The sequence below is a fragment of the Takifugu rubripes genome, chromosome 9 (genome assembly GCF_901000725.2).
Source record: "Takifugu rubripes chromosome 9, fTakRub1.2, whole genome shotgun sequence".
NCBI classification, from domain to species: domain Eukaryota; kingdom Metazoa; phylum Chordata; class Actinopteri; order Tetraodontiformes; family Tetraodontidae; genus Takifugu; species Takifugu rubripes.
Genome location: NC_042293.1, coordinates 3,045,411 through 3,068,704, shown reverse-complemented (window position 1 = coordinate 3,068,704; position 23,294 = coordinate 3,045,411). Strand labels below are relative to the sequence as shown.

Sequence of the window (23,294 nt, the reverse complement as noted above, 5' to 3'; positions counted from 1 at the left end):
GAGGCGGTATTGGACCAAATCGAGCATCAGATTGTCGACACACACGACTATTGGCGCTAATGCTTTTGCCAATTGATCAGAACTACTTTTGCATGACGTTTGATCAGATATCCTTCGGCTTGTATGAAGACTAAGACTAATTTTAATGCTTATTTTCCTCTGGATCTTGCTGCTTGCATTTCCTTTCTGTCTGTTGACAGTTGCCATTGTTACAGGGACAGAAAGTGTCCTTGGAAACACTGAGAGCTTCTGTATCAGATTTGAGACAGTTATCTGTATTTACAGCTATCTTAGTTTTGGAAATATATTCTGATATTCCATATTTATAAAGATATTTGTATCATTGTTTGTGTGTAAGATGTGTGTCTGATTCATACACCTGCCACATTCAATCAATATACTAATGAAACTAATATTCTGCTCTTTATTTTGCTTTTATGTAGTTTAATGTTACAGCTAGTGTAGGGAGGCAGCAACCTTGTGTTATAGATAGCAGGAATATGAGGTAATTACAACGCTCGAGGGCGGAGCTTAGAGCCAGCGCCAAGTCTTGTGAGGAGAGAAAAAAACATTCTAGCCAGTAGAAACAGCATTTTAGCCCCAAAATACCAACAGATCATTAAAGCTGAGTGAACAGAGATTACTGACTGTTTATTTGGATGTGAAAACGTGTCAATCTGATGGTTTGTGGCTTAGATGCAAAGAGCTGTAGGGGACCTGCGTTTCCAGCCTTGGATTTGGAGAGGTGCGTGAGTGTCGGAGGCAGACTTGACTCATCCTAATAAGTATTCTTCAAAGGATCATTTTTCACCCGTGTGTGTCACTTTGATATAGTCGTCTAACCCTCCGCAGCTCTTCTGTCTCTCCCCTGCCTCTTCCACTGATGTTCACGGCTGGGGATTCAAACATTAACATGCGGCAGTCATCTGGACCCCTCGGTCCCTGCGGTAATTGGAAAGCCGTCAGTACGCCGTCGCCTTCGATGGCGAAGGGGACGAGCGAGGGAACGCAATAGAGGAGGAGGGCGAAGGGGACGAGGCGTAGGGAAGTGTCGACGGCGTAGGGAAGTGTCGATGGAAGGATGGAGAAAAGGCTGGAATCAAGCGGGATTTCCAAATCAAGCAGGGAGGGAGGGAGGGAATGGGAAACAAATGAAGGGATGATTCCTATTGTCAAGGAAGAAAACTGCAAACTCAGTTCAGGGCAAATTGAAGTGAACAGTGACAATTAATTAAACACACACACACACACACACACACACACACACACACACAGAGTAATAATGATGAATGTCACTCATACAGTGGTGGCAGGGTGGAGATGAATGAGGAGCTCTGCTGTATCAGAGTTCCTTCTTCTAATCCAGCTCGGGCAGCACTTAAGGACGTGACAGAGAGAGAAAGAGAGTGAAGATGCAAATGCAAACATTTGGAGGATATAATGGAAGCAAGAGAGTAAAAGAAAAGAGTCTTATTTGCCAATGTGTAAAATGGGATGGACCTTTTTGGCACCAGCCCCACTGCACTCACTCACTCACTCACTCACTCACTCACTCACTCACTCACTCACTCACTCACTCACTTGCAGTTTGCCTCAGGGATCCGTGGCGCATTCACGATAGCAGGCAGACATCAGTCCTGGTGTGCACGCCTGTTTGCGTGCGCGAGAGTGTCAGCGATGCGTTAGCAGCATGCTCGTGGTGGCGTGTGTGTTGCTGGTAAAGGTGCACTCTTAGCGGGGGCCGAGCAGACTGTGCGTTCGTGTGCGTGCGCGCGACCACGATGCATGCAAAGGGCTTGCGGCGCGTGAGTGTAAGCGAGCCGTCAAAGGGGAGGGGAGGCGAGGTGCGCAGAAGCGGTGGCGGCGGCGGGAGCGGCATTGCCACTGTGCGTGTGAGTGCGTGCGAGCGGGAGAGTGTGTGTGAGGGGTGGAGGGGAGAGGAGAGGAGAGGAGAGGCAGACGCGGCAGGACTCCTGGGAGAAGAGGCGGGAGTCGGGGAGCGAATCCAGCCTCTCTTCTCCGCTGCAGGAGAAGCGGGAGACGAGGACGCTACAGCCCGGAGCGGTCGGAGCGGTGGATTCACAAGGGATCTCTGTTCCGTTCAGAAGGAGGGCGTCTGCGTAAACCCTGACTCAGGATGTGTCTGACAGCAAGGGGGACTTCCAGACAGAGCCACACACAGAAGGAAACAGTGCCATCCCTCTCTGCATAAAACATGCCTGCTCGTACCTCTTTAGGATGCCGGGGAGAGGTGAGGAGTAGAAGGAGAGGGTGAAGGGAAGAAGGAAAGAAGCATCTTGTGTTGCAAAGAGAGAGAAGGAAGGAAGGAAGGATAGAGGCTGGTGAGGAGCACACTCGCTCATGACTCTTCCAACGAACACTGAAGGTGTGCGTGAAGTAGAAGGAACCGGGACTTGTTCATGACCGCCATAACGAGCAGGGGGTGTCACCAGGTTGTCGTCCCATTGACAGCCATGTCGGTGACCACGGGATCCGGTTTTCAGTTCCCCGGGATCACCACAGTAACCTATGTGTTTGTTTACAGCCCGGGCTCAATGCAGAGAGACCCAAGCCCCCCTCATCACACCCCTCCAGCTCTGGCAGGCTCCCGCGGGCCTAAGCGCAAACTCTACAGCGCTGTCCCAGGACGCACCTTCATCGTGGTGAAGCCCTACACGCCTCAGGGGGAGGGGGAGATCCAGCTCAACCGTGGCGAGAGAGTCAAAGGTAAGTTTTCTGTCTTCTTTTTGGGGTGGGGGTGGGGGAGGTTCGATCATTTTGTTTTTCCTTGAGCTCATTTGCTAATGTTACTGTTAGTCCTTGGCCCTGCTGCTGCTTTCATTCTGCAGTGTTTATCACCTTCCTGTACAGTTCACGACACGCCATCACTTCACTGTGTTTTTGGCCACAGACCAGTTACGTAATCCCTCAACCTTGAAGTCATTCGGTGTCATTTGAGCTCCACATTATGAATTGTCATTTCATTCTCTATCTTAATGTGCTTATTCTGCTCCAGAAGAGGTGCGGTGGCTTTGCCTTTATGTGTCTGTGTGTGCTTTTGTCTCCATCCATGCTTCACTCAAGACTATGACTGTAATGACCTAGAAGGTAAACACCATGCTCTTTTCTTTACCCTGTGTTTCTCCCAAACACTACAGATTACCAACCCTACACTTACGGCGTAGCCATTAGCTGCTGGCTGTGTTTGAGTCCACTCGTGTGTGATATGTCTGCAATCCGGGTCTCTATCTGTGATTGCTTTAAGGACAGGGCATGCAAATTCAGAAGGGTCCCATGTGCTTTAGTGGTGTGGTGTGCATACACAAGCCAAGCACCTCCTCCTCTCTGATAATGCCTACCCTTGAATGTGAAACATCCCCCCCCCAGCCCTCATCTTATCACAGGTCCACACGCCCACCTTCACATTGACCTCCCTCACCCAAGACCGTACCACATCACATACATCACCATGGATCAAACCTGCATTAGCTTAATGGAACCAGTTCCCTCATGTCCTCAGACAAGGCGGAGGAGAGCAGAGCTGCACTCCTGCCGAGATCACTCCTGTTTCCTCCAGATCTACAGGGGCACAGGAAGTCCAGATTAAGGATTAATCTCAAAATAAACAAACAAAACCTTCCCTTGATGCTTGGTAAACACTGCAATAATTTACATGGGGTTAAACCTCTGACTTCAGCGATCACAAGACAAAATGATTGAAATGAACACAAATGGAGCACAAGACAGCGCGATACGTGGCAGCTTGCCTCAGTCCGCTGTGTGGTTCTGTTGGCATGTTTTCCAGTGACAAAGATGGGTCTGTCCGTCCATATTGGCCATGCAGGAAATGAATACAGATTCACCAGGTTGCCAACACGATGGCGGAGCCAAATAAACCATCTGGCCCTGTTACGCAACACTGACCATCATAACCATCGCCGTGCTGCGTTCACTGCGCGCCGGTAGTTTTGGTACGTAGGAGAAAATGACTCATATCAGCTGGCTCGTCACGAAAGCTTTGATAGGTGAGCTCGGTCTGACAAGTTGATAAGATGGTGCACTAGGTTATATTGAGTCTATAGAATTTTTCAGATTATATCCCAAAGCTTTGGTGTTTCACCTGAAACACGTCCGATTTAGGTAAATGGTTAGCATTCAACTGGCCATTCCAGGTCTTTTAGGGGAACCTAAACCTCAATTTGATTGATAATTAATTCACTATGCATTCATAAATGCTTGATTTGCTATTAGTGATAAAGCTCACGCACAGCGACAGGCGGACGATTGCATCATCGCAGGCTGGCGAGGGTTTGCAACAATTCCGCAAATTGACAATGTGTGTTTGCGTGCGCTGGTTCATTCGTGATCACTCAGAACGTTCCTCTTCTCATCATTTCTGTCTGGAGGGCTGTTTATTTTCATCATTTCTTTCCCTCTGTATGTGCAGTTTTTCCAAGACTGTTCCGTAATAGAGAAATTATTAAACGCATTCTTTCTGACCTAAAATAATTACACTATCCTCTTTTTGCCTTGATGACCTCACAGGGAAAACGGGCTGACGTTGCCATTCCCACATCACCGTCAATTACACACTCACACTAACGTTGTGGTATTTTTATTGACCGCTGGGGTATCATCTTTATGATAAGACCAGAATAAGTTAATGTCACTGAGGTGAGTCGTCTGTCCACGATGATGGTTGTCTGTGTTCACGCTTACACATAACAGATGCCTCGCTCATCTAATAGGACAGATTGTTGGCTCCCAGGGCTGAGAGTAATGCTGTGCAGTAGATGTGCCAGACAGAGTAGTTTAATGGCGGCCATTGATTTTGGTGTTGTAAGTGGTTCTGCGCCGCTGTATCGCTTCCCTGTAGAACACTTGGGGAGGAACGCCGCGATGTTCTTGTGACGTGAAGTTCGCTCTCTTCACTTCGCAAAAGGCTTGCGCGCGCTGCGAATCCAGTTGAGTTGAAAGGGAGCACGGGGGTGCCAGGATGATGCCGAAATAGTCACACAACGTGCACAGATGACAAGAATGTCATAGGAGCGTACTGAAGCGGTGACGCAGATTCATACATCAGATGTCATAGGAATCGCCGAGCATCCCCAGTTTTGAGGCTCCAGCACAGCTTTTGCAGTCTGACCAGAGACGACCGTCTTTTGGTTCACCTCTTGCCTTGTTTTATTCATCTAAACTGAGGAAAAACTGCCTAAATAAGTCGACAGGCGGTCAAATTCACCCACAAATGATCAGTAAACAACATTTGTAGGACACAACGACGGCCATGATGTCATGAGAAAATCACCAGAAAAGACTCCATTTGAGTTAACATTTACATTTCTAAAGCCATAACACCTCCTGCCTCACGTCCCTCTCAGACGGCTCACGGAGGATTGGCTTGTATTTCCAGGTCAAGCTGAACAGTAGACATGCTGTTCTTGTCTGAACCTGCCCTCCAGGGATTCAGAGCTTTGAAGGAATCGCTGCTGAAATGTTCCCGCGTCCTCCGATAAATGGGTTCACGGCAGAAATTTAGATTCTGTGTCACGGCCGTCTGTTCGATGCAGTAATGATTCAGCGTGACTGATGGATAATCTTCCATACATAGAAACAGTGGACATTCAAATGACAGCATTGGATGTGTTTATGCATATTCTATGTGTAATATGTACAGTAATAATGGTTTGGTATCTGATGCCCTGATGCTCATACTCATACTTTATAATGATAACAATGATTACACCTACAGAAGTACCGGTGACACTTATGACACTTTTTTTAACTGAAGGACAAGAAAGACAAGACAGGAAAAATCAAGACAAGCGCCAATGATTTGAGTTTTGCTGCCACTGCTGTTTAAAGTTTCCTCCTTTAATCACTTGACTGGATCCGCAGAAATGTTTGGATTTTTACTCGCTGGCTGAGTAAAACGAAATGTGCTCGTCCCTTAACTGGCTTTGGTCCAGCACGTGTGGATTTAACCCCAACAGACGGGGCGTGACTCATTTTTCCGTGCCTGTATGTGTTTCAGTTAAAGAATTGAATGGAAACACCTCCTAGTCTTTCCTCAGCAATCGCTCCGTCACTACGGGTTGTCGTCCCTCGACAGCGTTTGTCCGGACAAACGCTGTCGGCCATCAGTTAGCGGGGTTAGCTCGCCGTGCAGACTCCCCACATCTGACCACAGAACAGCCATTACGCTCAGATGGATGGTTGAAGGGGTTTTGTCGTCCGTCGGGTGCATTAGCGGAAACATCCCCACCCTCTCCCGGCTCGTCCCCCCATCCCTGTGTTTGTTTCTGCTCTCTGCCTGCCACTGATGTAATCTGATTTTATCATCTGGATGGACATCTCTTAAAAAAGCCACTAACTGTCACCGTGGTAACAAACAGGAACCGTGCCATTTTGCCCTGGTCACAGTAACTGAGATTTACACACCCACTGTACAGTGGAAACAACAGCAGATGTGAGGTGGCAGAATTTTATACCGTCATGCTGGTGCAGCTCTGAACACTAAGAGCACATTTAGGACATCCTTCTCTGGAACAAGGTGACACGCCTATGAGCACACTTCCGTATCATAGCATTACAACGCATGCAGGCATACACGCACGCACACTTACCCAATCCACAGTCTCAAAATGACATTATAAATCTTACAGACAGCCATGAAAATGAAAATAGAGCAAGTAACGTTGAGATTAGACGTTCACAAACATGATTAATGGGATTTGGGTGCACCCAGTGTGTTCAGAATATTAACACTTCTGTGGACCAGAGTGCATACATGGACCAGATGTGCCCCCAACATAAATGCGCGCGCAAGGCTACACAGAGCTGCACACACTCACAGAAGTTCACCATCGACCGCATGGAGAGGATTTTTGTGAGAGGATCGACTGTTTGGTATTCAACCTGCCATCAAGCTACAAGTGATTCCCGTGGAACTCTGAATGGATGCATACGTGTGTTGTTCTGGTACCAGTTTACGCTCGTTTACAGGGATATATGCGGATTCGAGTGTGTTTTGTTCAACACCGAGAGTCAGCGTGATGCTCAAATGAAGCTTTGCACAATGGAATTTTGTCTTGCTTGGACTAAACAACTATATGTATCCGGTCCACAGGTGCTTTGTGCATTAGCGCTTTCGGTCATTCTGTCTTTCTGATTCGTGCTGTTCTGCTACTTAGAAATCAGACTTGATAAAAGTGTGTGCCAAGTGTTGGATTTAGACTGCATATCATTTACAGCTTCCCACGGCGAGCTTAGCGTGAATTAATTAGTCCTCTGTCTGGCTGAATCATCAAGTGTACAATGCACACAAGCATATGTGTTGTTATCATTCACAGAGTTAGTAAGTGTGTGTGTGTGTGTGTGTGTGTGTGTGTGTGTGTGTGTGTGTGTGTGCAGCACAGTGTAAGTAATTGCCTCCCACAAGTTAGATAAACAGCATCCTTCAAGTATCGAGCAGCCAGCTGTCGAAATGTCTGTGGCACATATGGATGGAAGGTGTCCGTGTCTCTTCCTGTGACTATTCTTCCTGCTCCGCTGTCTGTCATTCCGTCATTTCTGATCATTTATAACTGTTTAGAGCGCAACCATTTTGGCAGTTATTGTAATATTAATGGTATACATACTTTCACTTAATGCTAAATGTCTTCTGCTCAGTTACTACAATTTCACAGGGGGGGAGGTTGTAACCATGGTTAATGGGGTTAACACTATTTTGAGATATGAAAATGGCGATTGCTGATTGTTCAGTAATTACTTTCAAAGGGATTTCATTTTTAAGTAGGAAGTTAAGTGAATTTAAAATTATTGTTGCACTCTCATCACCCTCGTACACGTTAGACATATAACTCTCTGCTAATAGCCACTCCAACCCTTCCCCAAAGCCCAGAAAAAAAGCTCAGTCCAAAAAGATGGTTGATGGCATGTTGTACTCTGCATGGGGAGGACTTTATAGCACCCCTTCTCCAGGAGAAATTAATATATCACAATTTAGCCCAGAGGCTGTTTAGTTTATTAACTGATTTTACTTATAGGTCAATCATAATGTTTGAGCTCTCTCTCGCTCAGTGTGTGTACGTGCGTGCGTGCGTGTGTGTGTGTGTGCGCGCACACACGTGACATCATCAGTATTGGACGGTGGCACCAGCCTTAGGCAAGGACACTGATGTCACAGCTAACCCCGTTGCTGTCCAATCAGAGTAGCAGCAGGGTGCAGAGTCCCGCCCATTCATCTACCTGCTCCCCGCTGCTTGCACCACCTGTCCTCCTATTACATCCTGAACCGCTTTGTTTTCTCGTCCCCACGGTTCACATCCCGAACACAAAATGCTAATTGGGAAACAAATCCGAAGCAGGAGTGTATCTGTGTATGAATAAACATGAACAGTAAGACCTGCCAGCCTCAACAAAGAAAATCTCTGGGTTCCGCTCAGAGCATTGATGTTGTTAATGTCCACGCGTACCTCTCCGTAGCTCCATGCTAACCCAACAGCAGTCACGTGTAAATGGCGGTGACCGCATTCATGTTGTAATATGTGACAGAAGCGGCAGTATAGTCCAGCTCATTACCGCCTGTTCATTTATCACCTCCTAAACACAATCAGTCATGTGACACCGTGACTGTCCAATCAGGCTATTTGGTGGGTGATTAAAGACTCCACAACCAGCGATCTATCACTGATCACATACAAATTAGCTGAGGATCAATTGTTGCACCACAGCTAATAGATCACGCCTACCGGTACTCTGATGGAAGATGCAGGTAAATGTGGGTAGGAATTTACCCGCGCGTGTCTACGCTTTGATGGGTGCGAGTTTTCCCTGTCGTAGGCCAGGCATTACTGTATGCGACCTCGAAAAACTACAATTAGTTTGTCCTATTTATGTTTGAGAGACGGAGGACTGGAATAAAAGGCGAGATTGGAGGAAGAGGAATGTCACGCAGCTCCCCAGATGCCTGAGATGAAGGGATAAAAAGATGAGAAGAGGGAATCCTCTCGGTGTGCCTTGGAGATTTCTCCTCCTCCTGCTCCTCTTCATGTTCTTCCTCTTCCTCCTGCTCCTCCTCTTCCTCCACATCCTGCCACGACTACAGCTTCCTCACCATTTTTTCCCCTTTAGTTCTTCCTTTTACTTTTCTGTCATTCACAAAAAGCCATTTCTCAGACCTCTGAAGGTCTACACACACACACACACACACACACACACACATACACTATAGAATATAGATTAGCCAGAGACTGCAGTGCTTCTTATTGTCACTCATTTCCTCAGTTATACCTTTGGAACTTCACGTCCATCTTCACTGTAGTTCTTTTTTTTACACATCCTTCTAATCTGGAGGATAAATTACGTGTTTTCAGACGGTTTAAGGCCCAAAGCTCCATTTACAGTCCTTGAAATGAGTGCTCTTTTAGGAAAGTACTGTTTCTTTTCCCTCTGTTTAACTGTGGCTTTCGACAAATAACTGCAGTTAAGGGAAATTTACAAATGTGGTGCCCTAATTGTACTTTTATAGTGGTATTTCTATAATTACTCCTTTATTACCAGTGTTCATTTTCTAACAATTGAGCACCATAAAATATAGCATCTAAGTAATTAAGATGGACTATAAAAGAGGACTTCTACTAATATGAGTAATATTGATTGTGATATTCATCCCTTTTGTATCGGTGTGTATTATATTCCTCTTTCTGTGCGTTTGTGTAGTTCTGTGTTTTTCATAAAGATGTAATGTCTCTCTCTCTCTCTCTCTCTCTCTCTCTCTCTCTCTCTCTCTCTCTCTCTCTCTCTCTCTCTCTCTCTCTCTCTCTCTCTCTCTTACACTAAATTGAACTGAGGTTTAATAAAAAAGCGTGGGACCCAAATCTAATAACCGCTCCACTCTGGTTATTGGAATGCTCTGCACACTTACTTTTCACACACTCGTTACGCGCATGCACACAAGGTTAGAGAGGTTAACATATAGACTCAGTCATTATTCAAAACTCCTTGCTCAGCACTTGCTTTCATATTATATTAAACCCACCTCACACCCAAACAGAGGTGGCGGCGCTCTGATGTCTTAACCCGGCACACTAGATCCTTTTATTCCATTATTAATCTGATTATTCCTGAGAGCCAAATGCATCTAATCCACTTAAATGTCTTTCTTTACAAGGATGAAGTTTGGAGTCTGAGACTTTAGGAGCAGCATTAGAATTCTGAACCTATCACACGGCAGCTGCGTTGTTATAAATGCATTATGACCATCTCAACAAGGCGCCGGACATGCGTGCGAGCTAGTTTACACGCTGCTGTCACGTCTCCTCATGTCACGCCTACCTGCAGACTGTAGTGCAGCCGCAGAGCCTGCTGTCATCTTAAATGAGCTTCTGATCATAGAGGAATACTGTCTTGCTGTTTGATGGGAAGGAACTTGTGTTTGGACTTTGGCGGGTGTTTAGTGACATTTGTGTCTGAATCAGTGTGAGTGCACTGATGGCAGGAGGCCAGCAGCCCCTCTCAGCGCAGCTGCAGCTTTTAATCCTCCGTTCCTGCAGGCAAATACACGTGTGTGATGCACCAAATCTTACCTGTGAAGATGTGTGTATGTGTGTGTCACAGATTTAAGCTTCCCCCACGCTGTGCAAAGGCTCGTCTGCCTCTTTTCCTTTTTTGTTTGACGGAGAAAAGAAAAAGAAAGAATGGTTTGAATACAACACACACACATAGATACACCTGCACATGCAGGCACGCAGAAGCAACATTTACCCCTGCAGTGTGTGAGAAGAGTATAAATAGCTCTGCATTTTGGCTGATGCTATTTTTAAACCTGGTTTAGCCAAGGGCAGAAGAAACACACACAAAACCACCTGAATATTGACTGCAGGAATGTCGCTGATGAGAGTACAACTCTCAAAACGCTTCCTTTCATCAGCACATCTGCATCTGCACGTCGCCACATCTGTCTGTGTGATGGGTCACTTCCTGTTTCTGTCAGCTCTGCTGCAGAGTTATTCACACTGTCTTTGTGTCATTGCTTCTTTCATTGTTCAATATATTAATTTTGGGGTAATTTCTCAAAATCTTTTTCAAAATCGTCACTTTGAGCAGACGCTACTGAATTTTCAGGGGTCATGATAAAACAGTTCAGCTCTAAAAATCTTTTTTTTTTCTCCATATCATGATGATAAAAATGACATCAAACTGATTATAATCTCATGGTGTTGACTTAAAGTGAGTGAGTGTCGGTTGCAAATGTTCCCAGTAGGAACTCCAAAATCATCATTTATAATAACAAGTTGATTATAATATTTAAAAAACCCAGAAGAGATTGATTTTAATGAATATACTGTAGCAGAGCGCCTTTTTTTGCTGTTAATGACCACATTAGCACAGCTGGAGTGCCAGCAATGTATGTGTGATCAGATGTATGCGTGCTTCCATGACCTCAACTAAGTGCATTTATAGATGCAGTTTGCATTTATGCTACATGCATATTGATGTAGTGTGTGTGTGTGTGTGTGTGAGAGAGAGAGAGAGAGAGAGCAAGAGAGGAGAGAGAAGGGGTGGAGAGAGATCATGCATGTTAACATATGCCCTGCACATGTTTGCCCGTGGAGGTGATTATGAGTCCGTGGGGGGTCCATCACAGCTTCAGTAGGAACCTGACTTGTTGTTATGCTGCTGAGGGAAAAGCTGGTGTCCAGCTGAGGTGTTGATTGCCTAATGCGCCGAGAGGTTGTTTCGTTAATTCAAAAAGAGATTAGAACAATGCATTTTAGTGGGCAGGTGTGAGGACTTCCTGTCCGAGTCGTGGTTAAAATCATACAGCAGACGTCTATTAAGAACCATGGGCAGATTTAATATCAGGTGGATTTTATGTGTAATGTAGACATTGCACTGTTTTGTAGAAGCTTTATATGAATTGGCAGATGATTCTGGGTTTGGGTTAAGGGACATTTGATCTTTCAACAACCACCTTCGAACCTTCTTAAGCATGTAGCACAAACGTGGGTCAATATGGAGCCTGAAATGCCAACAGGCAACCCTTGGTGAGCTCTGTTTAAGCACCTGCTTTCCTTTTTTTCCACACTGCCGTCTCTCTGTGGCTCCCTTCATGGCAGCTTCTCCGACACAGTCTGGCTGAAAGAAAGCATCCACAAGCCACACATATTGTGGAGTCTCCTGCACAGATATGCACTGTTTGATTTCCTTCCTGCCACTTGGCTCCTGTAAGCACACATCTGATTCACAGTGACAGTTGTCATGCCAACATGGTGTTGGCCAGCACCAAAGCTGAGAGGCAGGGCAAGTCGGAGGCTACTCGCACAGTGGGAGAATTCTCGTAGTGCGTGTGTGGATATGTACTGTACATACCGGCCATTTTTCTCAACGCACTGGGTACAGAAAGGTATTCAGACCCCCATTTCAAGATCCAAAACGTCTTTTTTAGAGCCCATCTGTGTTGAATTAAGTTGACTGGACCTGATTTTAAAACCGGGCAGAGTGGACCTGGAGGATTCTTGTGAGAGAAAACACATGAACAGCAAGATGTGGTTTTAAAAGCAAACCTGAGGGACTCCCAGGCTCTGAGCATCCATGCAGACTTCTTGTGTCTTTATTGATCCACTCTGCCATTGAGCCCAGTTTTGGTGCCGGGCTGCAGCAGTGGTTGCCTGAAACTTCTCCATTTCCACACAGGATCTATGGAACTCAATCAGAGTCAGAGTTTTTTTGTGGTCTTGTCCAGATCTGTGTCTTGCTGCAGCTCTGTCTCTGAGCTCTTCAGGCCTCATGGATCTCAGTTGTGCTCTGATATGCAGGAGCTGCAGGGCCTTACTGAGACAACCGTGGGCTTGGTTTTATTTTGACATGAGACTTCACCATAAGTAAGAGTAAAAGGGTACTTTCTGTACTCACTGTGACTGTGAGACTCCATGACCTTTGGTATTTGGGAATTTTAAAACAATTTAAGTGAAAGTGATTAAAAGTAAATGTGAAAAGCAACATGTTCTGCCTCACCAGAGGTGCCTGATCTTTAAAGATTCTCCGGATGGCCTTAGTTGGGCTTAAATGTCTTACCATTTATCGTCCCAGGATTTATTCAACAAGGGGTTTTTTTTCTGTTTTTTCAACGGTTCTACATATTCACTGGTTGGGCGTTATTTTTACCATCTGTGTCAGGGACAAGAAGTGGACATTTTGGGCCCAAATCAATCAAAGGCTCTGCCTTTTCTGTCGATGCGGGAAGAGAGTGTACAGCTGAGGCGTCCAAGGGTCTCACCGCTGCACAGAGAGACAAAGAGCAGCATGAAGATGATGGCCTGGAAACCAAGGGAGGACACAGAGAGGTGGTGGGGCAGAGGACAGAGAAGGAATAACAGATTTGAGCTGAGACAATGAGGGATGGAGGGAGTGTGTTCTCCCGAGACAGGCAGAGTAAAGATGTGTTAAGCTGCGATCAGAGACGGGGATCTGTCCATGTATCCTCTGCGAGTTCAGTGTCAAGTCTTTTATAGCGAGAAGTCGATAATACCCCCACACCCCCAGTCGGGTTGCAGTCGGGTTTGCATCAGCCGACCTGAGCGCGCGGTTCCTTTATATATTTGGCATTCATCATTTTACCGCATGAGCCTGTAGAGACTTTCCAATGATGAAGCAGACAGTGAGGATTTACAGCAGCCTGCAGCCCGTGCTGCTCTCAGATCAGTTCTTTTAGCTGTTTATTGGCTGATCCGATCTGTCTGTGCTATCATATGGCTTCTGTGAAAGGCTGATGGTTGAGTCTTTATTATGTCCATGCGGCGCCTGGGTTACATCACACTGACATGTCCCGATGTCAGAGAGCAGCACAGTTTAGAGGAAGTAGACATCATCCTCATCATCATCACCATCATCATCATTTAGCAGCCTGGCTGCTGGCTGCAACATCACACTGCTGTATCCCAGCAACCAGTTTTGAAGGAGGTTTCGTTCAGGCGAAGCTTCGGTTCCAGCTGGTGATCTCTGAGAGGGGGAGAGGGAGAGTCTTGGCCTGCGCGGATAATGAATGAGCGTTGTAGAAACGAGCAGGCTGGCTCAGTCCTGCAGGGAAGATCAATATCAACTATACATTCATCTCTAATTACCACAGTGGAACAAAATAGGAATCTCTCTTTGTGTTTCCTTCTCTCTTGCTCTTGTTGACGTCTCTCCTTACTCCCTTTACTGCAGCCTCCTCCTTTTTGCATCTCTCTATTCTGTAGTTTTTTCCCCCATTTAAAAATCTATAATCTCAGCAAAAGGATCCAGTCTGGTTCTGAAGCACACCTGCACGCTTCATTAGGCACAGGCCAATGTTTTCTCATTACATGCCTACTGTCTCCCACACTAGTGTCCTGTGTGTGTTTGCAAAGATCCCTCTCTCGCTCCCTCTCTCCTTTGTGTTTTTTGGCTGTTTCTTTTTTTTTTTTGCAGGTTCTGTAATCTCATCACGATAAAAAAAAAAAACGGGCTCATTTAATGAGCTCACTTGACCGATAAATCCTTTCCTCTTCTTTCTCTCCTTCAGTACTGAGCATAGGAGAAGGTGGCTTCTGGGAGGGCACGGTGAAAGGGAGGACGGGCTGGTTCCCAGCAGACTATGTAGAAGAAGTTCAGATGAGGCAGTATGACCCACGACTTGGTAAGATGCGACACACACACACGTTTATGTACCGTACAGTTCTGCTGCTATGCTTAAGAGGGTTGCACCTGTATGATCCATGACGTGGACAAGAAACCGTCCATCCATCCGTTTGAACTGGTTTTGAATTTTGACAGTCAATACAGTCAAATTAATTGTCTTTAAGATGAGCTGTAAATGCCATACATGCAACGCTTAAGCCGAATATGTAAAATCATTATGACAAATTGCAGTTCAGTAACATGCTAAATCATGACCTGGGACTGACCCCCGACCCTGGAAACTACCAGGAAGGTGTGACCCTGTCTTATTATGAAGGATCGTCACTCACGTATTGCTTTTGCCACCTCTAAAGCAATTGTTTATTAAAAGCTACCAAAAATTATGTTTATGAGCATGTTCCATCAAAACCCTAGTTTTATTTAACCACACGACCACGATAAAAACAAATCCACCAGTCTATTTTTGGTGTAACTTCATTGTAGCTGACAACTGAATTTATATAAGGAGTAACGAGTCAAGAAAAGAAGACTACAGTCCAAAACAGTTAATTTCCTAATGATAGCCAGAGGTATTGCAATGTGAAGCAACTGTAGCTATCAATGAACAAAACATGTAAAAGCTGTTCACCTCCTCTGTCTCCTGTCTCTTTCCAACTGTTGACCGTTGTTGAAGGATTAAGGTTACCTTAAAGAATGAAAGTGTTTCACAACCTGTAAATACCCCATTTAAATGCATGGTGCAAAAGTGAAGGGCTGATAGTGAGGGAGATGGATGGCGGCACTTACTCTACAGGACAGCAATGTGTGTGTCTTTCAGAGGACGAGGACAGAGGTGTGAAGAAATGGCCGCGATATTGAGTCACTCTCGCTAATAAATCCGCAATAACTCAGGACGCGGAGACTCTTTTTGACCCAAATGAATGAAAGCGCCTTCCAGCCTCAATGTCAGGATGGATAGCAGTTATTGTCGGGATTTATTTATAGGCTTTATAATCCCACTTGAGGAGAGCAATGACTTGTTTTACCACCACAGGAACCAAGTTACCAGAGGACAAGTTCCGAGAGCAAAAACATTCACCTCATGAAAAATCATGTTTAAACTTTCAGCAGTATTTTAGGCCAGGAACAACAACACCTCCTCCAATATTTGTGTATGTCTGTGCATGTGTGAGGATTTATACATTGCAACTTGGGCAAATTTGGCTGTGAATCAAAAGTTTATTTGCAACATCGCCCAATAACAAGCTAGTTTTTCAATCTAGTGAAGCATTTCAGCATTTATCATCGTTTGATTCATAATGATTGACAGAGCAGCGGAGCCAACACGTTGACGGAACAGCTCATACACATTCCCACAAATCCTCATGGTTGTTTGTCTGAAGACGGCCATTGAAGCGTCTCTGACAGTTAGAGCAATATGTCTCAAACTAGTGGAGCAGGGAAGACAGTCCGGGCTACAATTAAGGCACTTGAACATGGCTGCTCTGTCTCCTCTCATGGGCTGCCCCCCTTTCTCATAACCATGAGTCATGGCTCTCAAAGCGCTGCGCCTATTTGTCTATCTCTGCCCGCATCGCTCCGCTCTGATATCAGTTGGGAAGAGCATTTTGAGACATATTGCGAGGTGAATAAAAATGTTCAAAGTAGGAGAGTAAGAAAAAAAAGGGTAAAAAAAAGGAAATGAATTTTCTCGGCTGCGATCCGTCAATACGTTGTCATTCTCTCTCTGTCTCCCTTTTCCAATATGACCAAATGCAGAGAAGGGTTCATATTCCATTGTTGCTAGAAGGAATAATTGGAGGAAAGTGACAAAAAAGCAGTAATAGGAAAGAGGTATGCTTCACAACTGAGGAGACAAATGAGGGCTGAAGGCAAAGGCGATTGATGGAATACTTTAATAACACAGTGAGTGATGCTAGCTGTGAAAATGCCAGGTGTGTGTTTGTGTGTGTGTGTGTGAGAGAGAGAGAGAGAGAGAGAGAGAGTACTGCTGCAGTCCTGCGGCAAGTAAAAAATGATTATTGTAACATAATAAATAACTGTGGTCCGCTTTCAGACCTTTTTTTAAAGAAAAAAGTCAAGCAGGGACCCAAATTAAGCACAAGTGTCTCCATCCTCTCGGTAAAACAGCTCCACACAGTGCAGAGGCCCGCTGGCCATATTTTGTGGCTTTTAATTGTCAGTGTTTACTCATGATAATGGAGGGAATAATGATGTGAGCAGGAATTACTCTTCCCTTCCTAATGATGCTACCAAATTACCCGGGGTCCATCATTTTCAGCTATAGCACTGTTAACCTATTGGTTACACAGACCCCACCCACCCTCCTGCTGTCCTCCAATTAGAAGAAATCTGCCAGACTGTTAATAAAGCAGCAGTCCAGCACATTGTTCCTCTGGCTGCTGTGCAGCCTTGAGGGCCTCTCGTCATGCAACCACAAGCAAAGCACTTTTTGGGATTTATTTTTTGTGACCCAGTAACTTAAACAGTATTCAAAGTTTAACTTTTATTTATTTTTTGTTCCCCTTCGTTCTGTTCCTCGGCTGTCTTCCCACTACGGCGGAGTTGAATGACTCACAGCCGCATGAATCAGCCCAGTACAGATCCAGCCTGAGCTATTTTTAGCCTGCCCATTAAGAAGTTTTGGAGCGTGCCTGTACTCCCAGAGAATGCTAAAACAAAGGAGTAGCTGCAGCAGCTGAGACTGATGGAGGCAGAGCAGGTTGCAGAGCAGTAACAGAGGGATCAAACAGGAATTTACCTGGACATAATCATAGAAATCGTAATACAGGATACAGCTTATAGGATATATGATATAGCCTCATGACCTGCTTCATCCACCTTCACATGGATGTATTTATTGAATAGATTATGACATCACTGTACAGCCATAACGTGATGTGGAGGCTGCTTGTCTCCTCAGTCTGGCCAAGTCTATGACGGTGCACCTGTCATGTGGGCCATCGCTGTATTGATCAGAGATGCATTCGGTGATCTTTGTCTTCCTAAAGATCAGGATGGGCAAAAAAAACCCCATAGGATCAAACTGCGGTTGTCTTCCTTCATGTTGGTGTGAAGAAACAGAGTCCTGCTCCATAATCACATCTAAGGGCAGTCAAACATCTTGGGATGGGCGAGTGTGTGCCTGGCTGATGTTGTCTTGATCACAGCAGAGTGACAGACACCATCTTCACTTTTCATCAGAAGTCAGCCAAGTGCATTGAGCCGTCCCCTCCCCCTCTGGAGGGCACATCCATCCTGACCCATAAAAGATGGCAAAGCAACAGTATTTCAACAATTACTCGGCGAGTCCTCTCTCATTTGTCATGGAACACAGCGAATCAGCTGCACACACACACACACACACATTTGTGGCAGTTCACTGTTGTGCATCAGTGTTGTGTAGCGTGACATCAAAAATATGGCAACTTCCAGATGAGGCAACGCAACGGGCAGAGATGGAAACCCTTTCTTCAACGCACCCGCATCTTTACAAAAGGAAGCTTCACTGTTCCTCTTTCCAACACGTCCGTTTAAGGGAATGCGAAAAACAAAAAAGTGCATCGAATTCTGCTCAGTTTGATGGCGTAGCACCAAAAAATGGGCACAAACACCTTGATGTCATGTAAATTAGCAAAAATGCAGCTGTAGAAATCCAGCTGACTGCCTTCAGAGCTGGCTCGAAGTCCCCCGCAGCTCCAAGAAAGGCACAAGATGTAACAGAAGAAGTTTTTGGTGGGAGAAAAAAAAAAAACAGTCAGTAATTCAGTGTGTGAGGCCGATGGCTGCACAGCCTGGACCTTTACGTCACTGGCACTTCTTCAAGGAAATCACCCGTTTTAGTTGACATGCAGCTCTTTTCCTTGCCTCGCACTGATCCCATTAGTCTCAACTTTAATGCATTTTATCACTGATTTAATCAGCTGTCTGGAACCATTAGCGGTTTGTGCAGCGTTCACATGCATCACATCGCTGGAAACGGCGTTGCAGGAACAATGCTGTCGCATTTCCACATTCTCCGAAAACAACAGCTCATTCGGTCTCTGCCTGCTTATACTTCTGCAGGATTGTGATTGTAATGGTATCTCGCACTGACCTTTCAGTCACGCATCCGTAAGCGGACATCTGCCATGTCCGTCACAGTCTTTGTTGATTTTCTCCATCTTTGTTCAACTTTAGCATTCCCGACAATCACTCCTACTCTTCCGCTTTGTCCGCATTTCGCTCTGCTCCTGTTGCCATCCTTGTTCAGCCAAGTGTGTCTTTTCCTCTCGACCTGGGCTCAAACGCGCGTCGCCATCCGCAGTCAGCGTTTGAAGGGTTCATGCAATAGTTTCCTTCTTGTCTGGATTTGACTGAATTATTCAAGGCCTTCGGTTTGCCAGAGCGGAGGTATTTATAGTCGTTGTTCTCCTATTGTGATATTAGACAACAGGGAGCGCTCTGAAGTCACAGGAACAAATCAACCTGAGGGAAAGAGGAAGAAGCAAGACTCTGGAGAAAGAGAGAGACAGAAGTATGCCGCCATTGTTTTCTGTTACCAGGAAAACGAAGCGCTCCAGGAAGCTGACACCTTGTTTTCCAGGCCGACTTGTCTTTCAAAACAAAGACACCCGAACGGGAAGTTGAAGTAAGGATACTGAAACGACTTCTAAATATCCCTTTAGAAATTAGTCAATCTTCTGGATTCATTCAGTCATGGACCCTCTGGAGGGCAAGTTAAAGACATCCCACAGCAGGAGGTAGAGCTGAACACACATGGATTGTTGTCCGGTCATGGTGTCGGACACGCCTGTCATGGGCAGCAGGGTAGACGGGGTGGTGACACTAGTGAAGACGGACCGTCTGAACTCCACGCGTCCTTACCCGGACTGGGGTGAGTTCGTCCTCGTCCAAAGCTCTTTGCCCCGTCCCAACGTCAGCGTCTGTCCTTTAAAGAGAACAGACGACTTTTATTGGAGAACTGCAGGGAGGAACAATACAGTAGGACTTTACAATATGACTCAGCATGAAGGGTCATAAATAGCGTTCAGCGCCATCATTTCCATTTTTCAGAAGAGTCAGCACTATTCCTCAAGGGAATGAGTCAGATTTTACAACAGCACCAACTTATTCATACTCAATTTCTCATCATTTTGGACCCAAAAGGTGAAATATGTTTTCTTTTATTTGCGAATATTTCAAGCTTTGTAATCTGTTTTCATTACAATATCAAATCATCCAGTCTGGGCGTTTTGACTCACAGAGCCAGAAAATATATTGTCCAACGCACACTTTGATGAGTCGTATTGTTCCCTTTCATCGGCTATTCTGTTTTATGAAATGTCAAATATCTCAACTGTCCTTTCAATAATGCATAATGTTGGCATTTTATCCATGAATAATCTGATTCCTCCCTCAAACCCGCGCCGGACCAGAATGTCCTTGAGGAAAAACTGATGGCAGCATTTGCTCAGAAACAATCAAGAGCTTTTGTTTCCAACATCTGACAGAAATCGGAGCATCTTTGCTCAGTAATGAAAGTAAAGATGGCATGATTCTTCTTTCGCAACGATGGCTTTTGAGGAGGGGGGCAATTAGCCTCGAAAAAGACACTTAAAACACAAAGAGATGCAAATTAATATATGACTTCTTCATCTTTCTGAAATATGCTTCGGTTATGAATCAGAGCTTCTTCCAGCCCAGTCCAGCCCTATTGAGGATGTGGAGAATTCCCAAAAAACGGGCCTGATAAACTGCTTCTGCTCGATCTTTCCTGGTGCAGATAAGATGATTAACTATTCCACTTATCCATTCAACAGATCGTGAAGTACCTTGTGTGCGCCCTGGTGAAAGTTAAAGATAAGGTGTCTCTGAAACTCATTTTCAGCTTCCTGTTGTGAGTGTTTTCCCAGGAATGTCTCCGAGCTCCAGCTGCTCAGGACTTGTACTGTGTTCCGGCCCACAGTTTATCTATTTCTTCATCTGTTCTTGTCTTTTTCATGAATACTCCGTTTTTTTTATGTCCCTCTCTCCTCACGATATTATAGTCTACATATTTGGAATAAAAGCCTCCTACAGTGCTCGATATCGACTCCATCATTAAATCATTAAATTTAATTCTGGTAAAATATGTATTTAAAAAGAGTTTGTGAACAGAATAGAACAGAACGTCCTTTTGGTCATACTTGCTCTCATCAGACTGTTTCCATGACTTAGTGTATATTTTTAATTAAGGAAAAGGATGACTTACCTTCATAATTCAACTCTCATTGGAGGATTTTAAGATTAGAAACAAGAAGGAATAAAAAGAAAAGACATTTTCAACTACCCACAGCCCAGAGCTCAGTGTCAGATGAGTTTTGAATTGATCTGTTGCATCTGATCCTTGTGGCTTTGGACGTATTCATGTTTAAGAACAACAAGCACCCGTCTTACTGTCACTGGGAGTTTATCATGGTCGCTGCGTCGTCTTTCCACGTGGTTTAGGGATAGAAGAGCACACAAACCTTTGCACACACACAGGTGAGACTTAATTGGAACATCAAGAGGGGAAATGTGGTTGGTTGGTCACTTAAACTCATCCCCAAACTTTCAGTGCTTCTACTTCAGCAGGGTATACGCACCCAGTTTTAGCTAATATTACTATTATATTATATTATTTAATGTTTATGTTTTAAAAAAAGCTTTGTTTTCCCTGCATTATTCATCTAAATGTTAAAGGAACAGCGTGTAACTTTGTGGTCAGAGCTGGTACTGCAATCGAAGTGGCCACTCTGCCAGGTCAGCAAAATATAAGCGAACTTCATAGAGAGTAAAGGCCAGCTCGTACATGCTCTCGGAGTCGACTTACAACTGAGCTATCTTGATCTGCCTTTGTCTGTTAAAGGGAAAATATAATTGGAATAAATGAAGTGTTGTGTTGTTGGCTGTTGTTGGATCTGATAAAAAAAAAGGATAAAGATGTCAGGCAGGTGTTAATGAGCTGGATTTTAGACGTGATAAAGATGTCAGTGAAGAGCTTCTGCTGTCTCTCATGCACATCCTTCACTCCTTCACCGAACTTGATTAAATTCATGATTGCATTTCATTCTTGATTACACTCGTATTTTGAGCCAAAGCTTTTCCTTTTCATCTGTTATCTGTATACCTGTTTCTTGCGCTGCAGCTTCTAATAAAAGTGCCATCCTCTCCAGATGTCTCTTATGAAACCACACTATGAGGCCACTCGCTAATGTAACACTTCAGCAAGTGTCCTACAGCTCTCAGAAAGATATATTCCCTTCTACTTTTTCTCTCTTAATAAACACGGCACATTTTGCTGTTTTGGTGCTTGTTCAGACATCGTTTTGCTAATGTTCAGTATTCATACTGGTGGCGTTACCTGGTACCTTCCATATCTTTTTAATATCGTGTGAGTGGATTTCATCTGGCCTTTCAGAATAAATACTGACAGTGGCTCTTAAAGCTGCCAAAAAAAAATCCTCAAAGCATATTTTAGAAGACTTTTCAGGGTTTTTTGGGTTGTATTTAATAATATATAATATTGATCAAATTGGGAAGATGCAGTGAATCGAGCAATGCTATCTGCTGTCACCAGGGGGTGCTGCAGCACCCTCAGTACCCACCTTCTAGTGCCTTTATTAGCTTCAGATCTATGATTGAATCATCAGTCTATTTTTAACCCAGATGGCGATAAAGTCAATTCAAACCATAAATATATGTCAAACAGTTTTACCAAAACCTGTTAATCATCAAATTCATTAAAATTAACTGTGTATCCGTTGGCAGGGGAGGTGTGGAGGCTGCCTGTCAGCATGTGGGTGGATTCAGCCAATAGCTGCACTGATAGAGATTGATGTGCTCTCTGAATCCCCATAGTACACAATACTCCCCCGATAAATAGCAGTCTGCTGACTTCACAGCCCGGCATCCTCCACTGAACTCTTAACCCGGTTAAGGTGCCGCGTGTCACGGTGTTGATGTGGGACATCAGGCATTTTAACCTTGGTACCCCTGTCACTTTCAGTGCTGTCTAATAAAACCAAGCCCTTACATCTGTGTGTGTGTGTGGGTGTGTGTGCGTGTGTGTGTGCGTTTGTGTGTGTGTGTTTGAGAGAGAAAGGATGAAACAAGGAATGAAACAAACTTAGTATACAGACTTGACTGGTGTCTTCAGATCCACTTCAGCTCGTCTGTCTGGAGTGAGTGACGGCCGCTGACGGTGCGTTCGCTGACACGTGTTGATACACTCAGAGGGGAACTAAAACCAATTTAGCAGCTCACTTTAAATTCTTAAAGTCTAAATCTTCATCCCTTTGTTCTTTTCTCACCTGCTGATTCAATTTCTTCTTCTCTTCAGGTCCTTTAGTCCTCTACCACACACACACACACACACACACACACACACCATAGCACACACAGAAACACCCTTTATTACAAGGTCAAGGACCACCTATTTGATAACAAGGCTATTATATTACTCCCCCCAAGAGTAAAAACTTCGTCAATGATCCACCTTCCTGAGAAAAATTCTCCCTGGAAGAGGAAAAAAAAATCTCCCAAAGGTGAATTTTCTGTGTAAAAAAGGAGAGGTCCTGTTTATTACAGGTCCCGGTGTCACTGGACCGTGCGGTCTGTGCTGGGTGGGA

At 44.8% G+C, this 23,294-nt stretch overlaps 1 protein-coding gene across 7 annotated transcripts in view; it reads left to right on the top strand.

Annotated features, from left to right (window-relative positions):
- The window catches only part of shank3a (SH3 and multiple ankyrin repeat domains 3a), a 111,924-nt gene that overhangs the window by 69,303 nt on the left and 19,327 nt on the right, over positions 1–23,294 (top strand). For 5 of the 7 annotated variants that reach the window (XM_029841468.1, XM_029841469.1, XM_029841472.1 and 2 more), the window contains 3 exons: positions 2,546–2,727; positions 3,085–3,108; positions 14,549–14,662. In XM_029841468.1, the coding sequence (XP_029697328.1) occupies positions 2,546–2,727; positions 3,085–3,108; positions 14,549–14,662 (320 nt within the window). The remainder of the gene's footprint in view (positions 1–2,545; positions 2,728–3,084; positions 3,109–14,548; positions 14,663–23,294) is intronic. The other 2 variants (XM_029841471.1, XM_029841470.1) reach the window with 1 other exon arrangement.